At 41.0% G+C, this 12373-nt stretch overlaps 1 protein-coding gene across 2 annotated transcripts in view; it reads right to left on the reverse strand.

Annotated features, from left to right (window-relative positions):
• Positions 1–12373, reverse strand: part of LOC129853131 (EGF-like repeat and discoidin I-like domain-containing protein 3) — a 234777-nt gene that overhangs the window by 118093 nt on the left and 104311 nt on the right. For both annotated transcript variants that reach the window (XM_055918856.1, XM_055918855.1), the window contains exon 4: positions 10515–10628. In XM_055918856.1, coding sequence (XP_055774831.1) covers positions 10515–10628 — 114 coding nt within the window. The remainder of the gene's footprint in view (positions 1–10514; positions 10629–12373) is intronic.

The following is a 12373-nucleotide window of genomic DNA, read 5'->3' on the forward strand; positions in this document are numbered from 1 at the left end:
TGCCAGGGAAGCCATTCTATAACACTGAAGAAACACTATAGCAACTAAGCCTTAGCCAATGCTCCAACACTTTATCAATACTGTTCCATTAGACAATCTGTAACAACTCTGTGTAGAAACACTGTAACAATGTTGTAGCAATTCTCTACCAAACCTAGCAGCAGCACTAGCAGCAACGCCATAACACCGCTACGGCAACTCTGTGGCAACGTTCACCTTGTGGAGATAACAGGGCTCCTTTAATGATCTGTCTGCCAGCCGTGCGTCCGTCAGAGCAGAGCAGCTGTGGCTGGAGGCCCTAGGCCTCAGCTTGCTGCTCCCTGTGCATACTTCAGCCTTTCCGACAGCACACACATCACTAACGCCACCATCGCTACCATGTGACAGCTGAATAAATCTCCCACAAGGCTTACATACAGCCTCAACAAATTAGAGCCACACTGAAATTAAGGCCACCGCAGCAATACTAATGAGAAGGAAGACTGGAGGACTGGGGAGCGAATGAAAACCCATTCTGAGGTGTGAATATGCATGCACTAACATTCAAAAAGTTAAGTTTGACAAAATTTCCTGTGAATGCCCACCGGCTTGATGCAGGCTCTCACACACACAAACACTTGTGCATGCACAGACACTTTGCCAGTGGGCATTCACCAGCGTGCGTCCCAACTGAACTCCTAGAAATTCCCAGAAATGGCTTAATGAATGAACAAGGTCTTTTTGAGCCAACAGGCTCCAGGGTTTGGAAAAACAAGCCACTTCTGAAGATGATGAGAGAGACAGTGAGCAGTCCTCTCACTCTGTGCAGCAATGGAAATAAGAAAATAAACATCTCTGGTACTCCCTCTCTCTCCCTACTGCTCTCAGAATAGCTCAGCGTTTAATAGGTATTTCTCTACCTCTGATCTCCACCTCTGGGTTTGCACTTGGTCTGGTTGGAGGTAGAAAAGTTATATTTGTACATTTTTTGGTTCAAGGCATTCAATTGGTTGACACACTAGTTGCCCTATGTCATTGCCATGAGTGAATGTGTGGTGTCAAATCTCAGACAATTATAGTTGTTAATTTCCAATAATTGCTTTTCAACTGATGACAATTTCCTGATTGATTTACAATGACAAGCCCTTGAGTTTTGCCCCTTGGGCAACTCGTTTATTGGTTGGTTTATTCACATGGATGATATGTATTTCAAAGACGTTATTATGGATTTCCTTTCCACATGCTTCACAGAGCAGGTTGACGTTTATTGGGATGAGTTTTGTCCTGGAGGCAGAACTGAGCGATTTCCGCTAGATGGGCCAGCTGCAAAGTCAAAATTGGCTATATTGTAAAGACTCATGAAAACAAGATTTCACTTAGGGCCCCCAAAAGGCAAGGGCCGGCTCTGATGGCATGTGGATGTGGGTGTGCAGATCTGTGGACCACTGCGGACCACTCATGATGAGTTCAGATTTGTGGCCCCCACCCCCACTAAAGTTGCCCATCTCTGCTCTACAATAGGTGTTGTTATTGCTCCAGTAGAAATTGTTCAGACAGCGACTATTTCATGATGATAACGAAAAAAAATTAACTTTCACACTTGGGGCCTTCACAAAATACAAACATAAAGATGTTGATTTCTGGTGCATATCTAGATTAAGTTGTTTACAGACTGTAAATGCTGAGGCACTTTGTAGTGACATTTCCCTCTGTTGGAAAAGGACTCTGCTATCTGGCGAGTGCAGACTTGAACTAATCCATCAAACAGCTTTCTTCTAAGCAGTGGCTGTGGCCGAAACACAGAAGCCAGGTTAGAAAATAGTTCAAGACTCCCAATCCTCACCTGATTCAAAAAGTCAATTTTTTTCTGCTCTTGAATCAGTTCAAATTCTTTCAAAACCAAAGGTATGAGGGGAAATCAGAACTCTAGCTCTGAGTGCGTCAAAGAGACCAAAAAATGCTGGTGGAAATGGTATCCAGCGTGTTGCTGTAATTTACATATAGATGCTTATAAAATAATATTTAAAAAAGTGTAATTGTGCGTGGTCTTATTTTTTTCAACGATAACTTTAGTACTAAATTACAGAAGCTGTACATGACTGCACATATATTGTCTTTGTCTGAAATCTGGCTTGCCTACTATTACCTAAACTGCATATTGTGTACAAATCATAATACATTCTATTTAGAACATTCTGTTTCGTAAAAACAATTGCATTAATCAACAAATATCAACATACTAGGCTCATCCTACTGAGAATACATCATCCAATGCGCAATTACTTTGATTCCCGCCATTTGTTCATTTTGGTACAGCGCGTCCCCTTGTCAAACACACGTCTGTCTCAAAAGACAATCCTCTTCCTTAAAAAAGTGCGCAGTGAATTATACTAAATGAAAAGACAAAAGGAATATGACATCCTGGTATTTAAAGCATACACATTTTGCGCAATTTAACATACTATAAATATTTTTTTAAATTGCATACCCAAAATGCCTAGAATTGTATTGTTTATTTGTATTTATTTATTTGACCTTTATTTTGACAGTGAAGTCATACTGACACTAGGGTCTGTTTTACAGATGAGCCCTGCATAAATACATCAAACACATACAATATACAAAAATATTAAGAAAAACAAACACATTTATGAACATAGAGATCTCTGATCATCACTCTGAACTGACCAAGGGGGAACAGGACATCTTATTTCAGAGAGCTCTGGAAGTTGTTCCACATAAAGGGAGCAAAAAAAAAAATAATCTGCTTTTCCCAAATCTATGGAGACCGAAGGGCCCTCCAGTGTTGTCCAACCCTGAGACCCTGTTTGGTCATTTATACGTCTAAATTGAATTAATGATGATAGATACATAGGAAGATTCTGCATTAGTGCTTTGTAGATAAACACAAGATAAAGCTGCTCTCCCTTTAAATAAAAAGAGGCCCAACACACTTCTATAACCATCACCAGTAATACACCTAAGGGCACAATTGAAAACAGCATCTAGTGGTTTAAGTGTAGATGCTTCTGCATGCATATAGATAATATCCCCAGGGCCTGGATAATTTCCTTCCTATTAACAAAAGTCACATGCTTTGTTTCTGTAAAAGAAACCAACCTTGAACTTCAACTTCTTTACCAGCACAGTGACATGTTCTTTAAATGACAGTTTGTCATCAAGCCATACACCAAGATATTTGTAGGATGGAACTTGATCAATTTGTGTACCATTCAAACTAGTCATTACAAATTAATTTAAATCTGGGTTATGGGACCTAATAAAAGCATTGTTTTGTTTGCATTTAGCACTAACTTTGAATCCAATAAGGACCACTGCAGTGCTTGGAAATTAGACTTCAAATGTGAAAAGGCTTGGCCAACCGATGTGGCAATGGAATACAACACAGTATCATCTGCATACAAATTAATTAATATTTTTTACAGCATTACCTATGTTATGTATATAGATTGAAAACAGTAGTGGGCCGAGTAATGAACCTTGGGCCATTCCTTTATGTAACTCAAGGAATTCAGATTTGACCCTTTCTACCTTGATGGCCTGAGTTCTGTCATTTAGATAATTATGAAACCATCGGCAAGCATCAGTACCCAACTCTATCAAGGACAGTTTACAGCAGGCCTGGGCAATTATTTTCCATGGAGGGCCATATTAGAACATATTTTTGCCATCGCGGGCCAGATTCATATTACAGGATTATACATCATGTGTATGACTGCGTTGACAGATATCTACTGTAAAATCACATCCAGATATGTTACTTATTTTACTGTTTTAACATGCACAGAAATAAACCACATCCATGTTCTTCTTTTGGTAGGTATTTTCATTATTAAACATGCAATGAACTACACAGAGGGAAAAGTACACTGTGCATTCAGCACCACGGACAGAACTCTTGTTAACGGGTACGCACAAAAACACAAGAGAGAGAGAGAGCTCAACATTACATTTAAACTACTCAATCAGTGTGAGGAGTGAAGTCTGATGGGTATTGACTAGAGCAGTGAAGTCAGGTATAGTTTCTGACGTCGCTATGCACAGGATTGCTGAGAGGTGAGAGTCAGTAAGAGATGATCTGTGCCTTGACTTGTTATATTTCATGAATAAAAATGTCTGTTCACATACATAGGTTGACCCAAACAGTACATACACCTTCTGAGCATGGCTCCTTATCTTTGGAATGTTTTGTTCATTGAGAGATGCATAGAACCTCGTCAGTGACATTGTTTTGAATAGTTCTCCAATCACTGCATCAGACTGAAGATCAATAAGCTCAAGTTGCAGGTCAGTGGGAGCGTTATCCACATTGAAGGTGAAAGGAGAGGAAACCAACAGCATGTCATTTTCCAGCATTATGACATCATCAAAACAACGAGAAAACTCACCATTCAAAACACGCAGCAGCAATGTATACTCCTCCCGCTGGTCATCTGATAGAAAACAGACTAGTAGTGTGGGAAGGTGGGTGAGATTGTTGGCTTCTACTTGGCGGGTCAGGAGGAGTAATTTTCCCTTAAAGGCTTTGACAAGGCTGTACATCTGATGTACAAAAAGGCCCTTCCCTTGTAGTTTGGAATTCAGTTCATTCACAAGGGCCATGATGTCCATGGTGAAGGCAAAATCAGCAAACCATTATTTATCTTGCAGTTGAGGGAAATCCACGTATTTCCCTTTCATTTGCAAAAACTCAGCAATCTCCGACTTCAGGTCCCACACCCTTTTAAGTACCTTCCTCAAACTCAGCCATTTTACGTTTGTGTAGTAGGGGAGATCTGCATGACCGGGCTCTTCCAACAGTGAGATATATATATATAAATATATTTTTATTGTTTTACCTTTATTTAACAAGGAAAGTCAGTTCAGAACAAATTCATATTTTCAATGACAGCCTATGAACAGTGTGTTAACTCCCTTGTTCAGGGGCAGAACGACAGATTTGTACCTTTTTACCAGATTTTTACATACTGCCTACGGTTTAAAGATTTTGCTCTTATGAAGTTTACCACTTCAGTGACTATCTACGACATGGCTCATTTTCAGAACACATTTACAGAGCACCTCCTGATGAATAATGCAATGCAGGAAAATAATTTCCCAATCTGGGTTCAGCTCAGCTACGTGATCTTGTATCCTTTTCAAAAGGCCAACATTTTTTCATGTCAAGTTTAGGCACCCATCAGTGGTCACACTGGATAACTTTTCAAAACTCAGTCCCAGCTGTGCCACACACTTATTAAAACTTCTTGACGCACGGATCCCTTTAGCGGGATCATTTTCATAAACAACTGCTGAATTGTAGAGTGCCAAATTCCTCAAAAATTGCAAAAAATATTTATATTCATGAAATCACAAGTGCAATATAGCAAAACACAGCTTAGCTTGTTGTTAATCCACCTGTCGTGTCAGATTTGGAAATATGCTTTACAGCGAAAGCAATCCAAGCGTTTGTGTGAGTTTATCGATCACTAGACAAAACATTAAGAACACCTAGCAGCAATGTAGATTGGTCACGAAAGCCAGAAAAGCAATAAAATGAATCGCTTAACTTTGATGATCTTCGGATGTTTGCACTCACGAGACTCCCAGTTACACAATAAATTTTCCTTTTGATCGATAAAGATTATTTTTATAACAAAAAACCTCCATTTGTTTGGCGCGTTATGTTCAGTATTCCACAGCCTTAGGCAGGTCATCAAGGCTTGACGAATTCCAAAAAGTATCCGTAAAGTTCGTAGAAACATGTCAAACGTTTTTAATAATCAATCCTCAGGTTGTTTTTAACATCAATAATCAATAATATTTCAACCGGACTGTAAACCATTCAATACTGGAGAGAAAGAAAATGTCAAGCAACCAGTGTTGAGCAAATGAACTAATGTAAGGACCTCCGTCTATCCACTGACATGTTTTGATAAATCTCACAAATTTTTCAGAATAAAAGCTTGAAACTATGTCTAAAGACTGTTCACACCCTGAGGAAGCCAAAAAGGAATCTGGTTGATATCCAATTAAATGGACGAAAGGCAGGCAATGGAACAGTGATTTTTCTAAATAAGAGTCACTTCCGGGTTGGATTTCCTCAGGTTTTCGCCTGCAAAATCAGTTCTGTTATACTCACAGACAATATTCTGACCGTTTTAGAACCTTTAGAGTGTTTTCTATCCTACTCTGTCAATTATATGCATATTCTAGTACCTGGACCTGAGAAATAGGCAGCTTACATTGGGAATATTATTTTTCCAAACATAAAAATTCTGCCCCCTAGCTTCAAGAGGTTATTAACCTCCTCCATTACATTTTTCCCTCTGGTTGTGCTCTTCATTGACTGCACTGAAGCAAGCTCCTCTAATTTCAAAGTCTGGGGTTATGCCTCGTAAGAATATCGACAACTGCGCCATGTCATGTCACTGCTCTCTTCCAGGGCCAAGGAGAAATAGGTGAAATCCTTTACCTTGTCTTTCAACTGTTGTTCCATATTCTCTGCGATGTCCTCAATACGCCGTGTCACTTAGTCTTGACAGGGAAACATTTTCAAACAGCTCTTTCTTGTCGGGGCAAATTATTGCTGCAGAGTCAATTAAACGTTCTTTAATGAATTCACCCTCAGCAAATGGCTTGCTATGTTTAGCAATTTTGTTTGACTGTACATAGCTAGCTCTCGCAATTCCGTTGTTTGCTGAATGCAGTTGTGAAAAGTCCTTGCTGCTTTTGCAACTGAGAAAGCAACTCTTTCGATGCACTTGCCCTCTGCTCAGAAGACATATTCCTGTATTTCTCTGCATGCTTCGTCTGGAAGTGTTGGGACAAGTTGTAGTCTTTCAAGACAGCGATTGTCTCTTTGCACACAGCTTTCCCTGATACCTCAATAAAGATATATTTCGATGACCACTGTTGCTCGAACACCCTACATTCAGTATACTTTTCTTTTCTTTGAAAAATGCATTTTTGCGCAATTTCTAGCTAGCTACTATTTGTAACTGTGACGTGTGTGTCAGCTGGTCAGTCACTGTCTGTCCTCGTACAGTTGTTATTTATACTTGTCTTCAAAATAAATGTCCCACAAGCGGTGGGAGTTAAAACCTTACACAAAAGTGAGTTTTCAGTTGGCTTTTTATTTGAATAACAAATGTTTTTCAAAACTTAACTATCGCAAATTCTATATGTGATCTGAGCATGATTCCGCGGGCCGTATCGAATCAGGTCGCGGGCCACATACGGCCCCCGGGCCGGCCTTTGCTCTGGTCTACAATATCAAAAGCTTTTGACAAGTCAACTTATATGGCAGCACAATTCTTTCTATAATCTAAGGCATTTGCAATATCATTTCAGTGGTGTAATAATGGTATATGATGTACTGTTTTATCTTTTGTTAATATGTAATGTAAGTGCTTTAATATGTTTGGACCCTAGGAAGAGTTAATGGGGTTCCCTAATAATGTAATAAATACATAAACAACTATGGTAGCCGTACTGGTGCTATATTTAGTTCTGAATCCGATTGATTAACATTAAGAATACCACTTGCAGATAGAAAATAACGTAGCTGTTTGTTGACCAATGATTCTACTATTTTTCGCAAGAAAAGGAAATCTGGAAATGGGTAGATAATGATTAAGATCACTACTATCCCTGCCCTTATGGAGTGATAGCACAAAAGCTGATTTCCACACTTTTGAAATATTTCCTACTACTAAAGTAGAAAACAATGTGTGTTACTGAACCAGCAATGTTGGGTGCTGCATTTAAGCAAAGACGGACCTAAATTGTCAGCCCCTAATAAGTTATTGGTGTCAATAACTAATAAGGCAGCAATAACTTCTGTTTCTGTCAGTTGGCAAAAAGAAAACCCCTGACTACTATTCCCCAAATCACATGCGGTTGACTGATCATCCATCGAGGCAACTGCAGGCTGTATGTGTGAAGAACAGTCAACTGACTGGCCAAGACCAGTATGACCACCATTTCTTTCAAATAGGAAACCAGCTGAGATAAATGCTGATTTAAAAACATCACAAATCGTAACTTTTCAGTAATGATGCAGGAGTCTAAAACGACTTGCTTAGGCAGGGAAGTACAGGCACCCCACTTCAGTAAATTAATAACAGTTTTCCAGAATTTATAGGGATCACTAACAGAGTCTGTCATAGAGCTACAGAAGTAGTTTGATTTGGCCTGTTTAACCGAGGCAGTTCACCTTTTTCAACAATTGCCTAAATTGCTTCCAATCAGCTAACGAGCCAGTTTGTCTAGCCTTGGCCCAGGCTTGATTTCTTATGAAGAGGAGGTCTGAGAGTACAGGAGAGCACCATGGAATAGTTCCGTTTTTGACTGAGTCACTTGAAAGGGGCATGTTTATCAGCCATATGGACTACAACAGCATCAATCCATGTGTGCTGACAGAACGGTAGGGAGAAGCTTAGTAATATCCTGTACTCGAGCCCTGGGTTAGTACACCCTGGGTTAGCACAGGGTTTTTGCTCGAGGACCACCATAGAGCTGCCTAAAACTATAGCCGGCGAGATAGAAGAGGACATTGCCTATTTCTACACCTTACATGATTTGGGAGACCCGTTGAGGACTTGCGAGAGGCAGAATCTCAAAAGGTCCTCAACTCTTGGACACGGTTCGAGCCTCCTATAACCAACAAAGTCTCATTCACCGTAAAAGCCAATGAAGAGGGAGTCAGAACAGGGGACGAAGGTGCAGATACCTCCGGAACCGATCTCGAAGCAGAAGCCCCCAGGGATGAAGGCTCTGGAACCTCTGGATCAAGGGTGATGAAGCTGTTTGAAGTCTGTATCTAGTCCGGGTTTCCCACCGCCAAAGAGGCCCCAATTGCCAAAGTCTGCTGCTTTCGTGCCTCTCTGGCTGGTGGCAGGGTAAATAATAGGATCATCTACTAAGTCATCCAGAAGCATTCTACGAACTCCATTTTCCAGGGAAGGGGGAAACTCCTTTGGGGAGGGATCACTTCAGAGCTCCAGCCAGTCGGTTATGGAGAGACGACACGGGGGCGACACGCCCATCAGGTCAGAGCGGCGTCCAGCTACTGGAGTAGAAGAGAAAGTATTCGGAAGTGGCTTCCCCAGTAGCTTCCCCAGTAGCTTGTGTAAGTTTGCTACTTGTTTGCTCTTCGCCTTTGTAGCCCTCTGCGAGCAAACAGTTGCTACATTGAAAGTCTGGACGGTCCACATTGTCCTGGAATAGATTAAAATAAACCTAGCTAATTATAATTTTTTTACCTTTATTTAACTAGACAAGTCAGTTAATAAGAACAAATTCTTATTTACAATGACGGCCTATACCGTCCAAACTCAGATAACGCTGGGCCAATTGTGCGCCGCCCTATGGGACTCCCAATCACAGCCGGTTGTGATACGGCTGGATTTGAACCAGGGTGTCTGTAGTGACGCATCTAGCACTGAGATGCAGTGCCTTAGACTGCTACGCCACTCAGGAGCCTATAATGCAGCGTTGAAACCATTCATTAGCAACCACCATTTGAAACTACAGGCTAGCTAGGCTAACTGTGCTTCTGTGTCTCTCTTCTTGACAATAATTTACAAAAAAATTGCTATAAACTACAGTGGGTTCACAAATACAGCCTCACCCTGCCTCCCGAAACAAGCATAGCCTGTGAAATGGCAAAAGCACAAGCAACACACACCTGAGTCACACACCAGTATGGCAAACAGAGAGAAAGTAGAGGACTTGCTCATTGTATGGTTCCTAGTTGCACATACACTATACGAGCGGGAGAAGACCAACTCGCAAGTTGGTGATGTAGAAGCAAGCAGTAAATTGCAGGGCAGTAAGCCAAAACACCGTTCAATAAGTTAAGGAGAGACAGGTAGCAGGAGCACTAGCTTAACAACGAGCAGCAGGGCGTACACTCTTACAGCCTAGAACGCAAGTACGGGTATTCGGATATGGCCAGTCTCTAGCAACATATTTAGGCTTCTTTTTTGACAAAATCTCTACTAGACGGCGCCAAAAGTTTGTCCAATGACATGACTGTATTACAAAAAATTCAGTTCAGCTCCCACTGGACTACTCAAAACTAGCACATTGTTGTAACTTTAAGAGAAAGTGTAAGTATTGTTAATGTCCCAAAAGAGGGAATATGTCTGGTGGAAGCAGAGTACGTGGGTAAGTTTAAGAATCTGTGTGTGTGTGTGGTTACGTGCATGCGTATGTGTGTTCATGTGTGTTGTGCAAGGTCTGCCCCATTGATTGTCTACAGTCATGGATGGCTTTTTCCAAGTCAGATTCTCATCTTGAACAACCCTGAATCCTCACAACAATTTTCACAACACACAGATACAGACCCTTGTGGATTTAGATACAGAAAGATGGTTAGAGTAAGAAACAAAGAAAAGAAACAAAGAAACAAAATGAAATAATGTTTTTGCTCTGTTTGCCAGGACTAGCTACCAACTGTTCTGTACACCAGGCAAGGCTGATCATAAAAGAGAAGAGAAGAGAAAATAAGAGAAAAATACAGCACTTACTGTATTGGCAGTTCCTTCCCATGTACTCCCCAGGGCATTCACATGAGTAGTTGGCAACCAGATCTGTGCAGATGCCCCCATTTTTACACGGGTCTCTCTCGCATTCGTTAACATCTGCAAGAGCCAAGAAAACAGAAAAAAGGCACATTAATTTCTTTGAAGCAGAAATGTTTGCAATTAGCAGGACATGGTTCTAATTAACATGCATTCATGGGGAATATTTATTGAAGACGGAGCGGCAGGCTTCCTGAAGCTAATAAATCAAATGGTTTCCTGGGATCAACCGTTAATGCTACCCACCAATTTAGGTTTGGGACTTTCCACAAACATATATACAGTGGCTTGCGAAAGTATTCACCCCTGTGGCATTTTTCCTATTTTGTTGCCTTACAACCTGGAATTAAAATTGTTGTTGGGGGAGGTTGTATCATTTGATTTACACAACATTCCTACCACTTTGAAGATGCAAAATATTTTATATTGTGAAGCAAACAAGAAAAAACACAACCCCCAAAAAACTTGAGCGTGCATACCTATTCACCCCCCAAAGTCAAATCTTTGTAGAGCCACCTTTTGCAGCAATTACAGCTGCAAGTCTCTTGGGGTATGTCTCTATAAGCTTGGCACATCTAGCCACTTGGATTTTTGTCTATTCTTCAAGGCAAAACTGCTCCAGCTCCTTCAAGTTGGATGGGTTCCACTGGTGTACAGCAATATTTAAGTCATACCACAGATTCTCAATTGGATTGAGGTCTGGGCTTTGACTAGGCCATTCCAAGACATTTAAATGTTTCCCCTTAAACCAGTTGACTGTTGCTTTAGCAGTATGCTTAGGGTCGTTGTCCTGCTGGAAGGTGAACCTCTGTCCCAGTCTCAAATCTCTAGAAGACTGAAACAGGTTTCCCTCAAGTATTTCCCTGTATTTAGCGCCATCCATCATTCCTTCAATTCTGACCAGTTTCCCAGTCTCTGCTGATGAAACAAATCCCCACAACATGATGCTTTCACCATCATGTTTCACTGTGGGGATGGTGTTCTCAGGGTGATGGGAGGTGTTCGGTTTGCGCTAGACATAGTGTTTTCCTTGAGCGCCAAAAAGCAACTTTTTTGTCTCATCTGACCAGAGTACCTTCTTCCATATGTTTGGGGAGTCTCCCACATGCCTTTTGGCGAACACCAAACATATTTTCTTGTTTTTTACTTTAAGCAATGACTTTTTTCTGGCTACTCTTCTGTAAACCCCAGCTCTCTGGAGTGTACAGTTTAAAGTGGTCCTATATACAGATACTCCAATCTCCGCTGTGGACCTTTGCAGCTCCTTCAGGGTTATCTTTGGTCTCTTTGTTGCCTCTCTGATTAATGCCCTCCTTGCCCGGTCGGTGAGTTTTGGTGGGCGGCCCTCTCTTGGCAGGTTTGTTGTGGTACCACATTCTTTCCATGTTTTTATAATGGTTTTAATGGTGCTCCGTGGGATGTTCAAAGTTTCTGATTTTTTTTATAACCCAACCCTGATCTGTACTTCTCCACAACTTTGTCCCTGACCTGTTTGGAGAGCTCCTTGGTCTTCATGGTGCCGCTTGCTTGGTGGTGTCCCTTGCTTAGGGGTGTTGCAGACTCTGGGGCCTTTCAGAACAGGTGTATATATACTGAGATCATGTGACACACCATGTGACACTTAGATTGCACACAGGTGGACTTTATTTAACTAATTAAGTGACTTCTGAAGGTAATTGGTAATACCAGATCTTATGTAGGGTCTTCATAGCAAAGGGGGTGAATACATATGCACGCACCACTTTTCAGTTTTATTTTTGTTTCAAGTAATTTTTGAAACAAGTAATTTTGAAACAAGTAATTGT

The sequence above is a fragment of the Salvelinus fontinalis genome, chromosome 4 (genome assembly GCF_029448725.1).
Source record: "Salvelinus fontinalis isolate EN_2023a chromosome 4, ASM2944872v1, whole genome shotgun sequence".
Taxonomy (NCBI): domain Eukaryota; kingdom Metazoa; phylum Chordata; class Actinopteri; order Salmoniformes; family Salmonidae; genus Salvelinus; species Salvelinus fontinalis.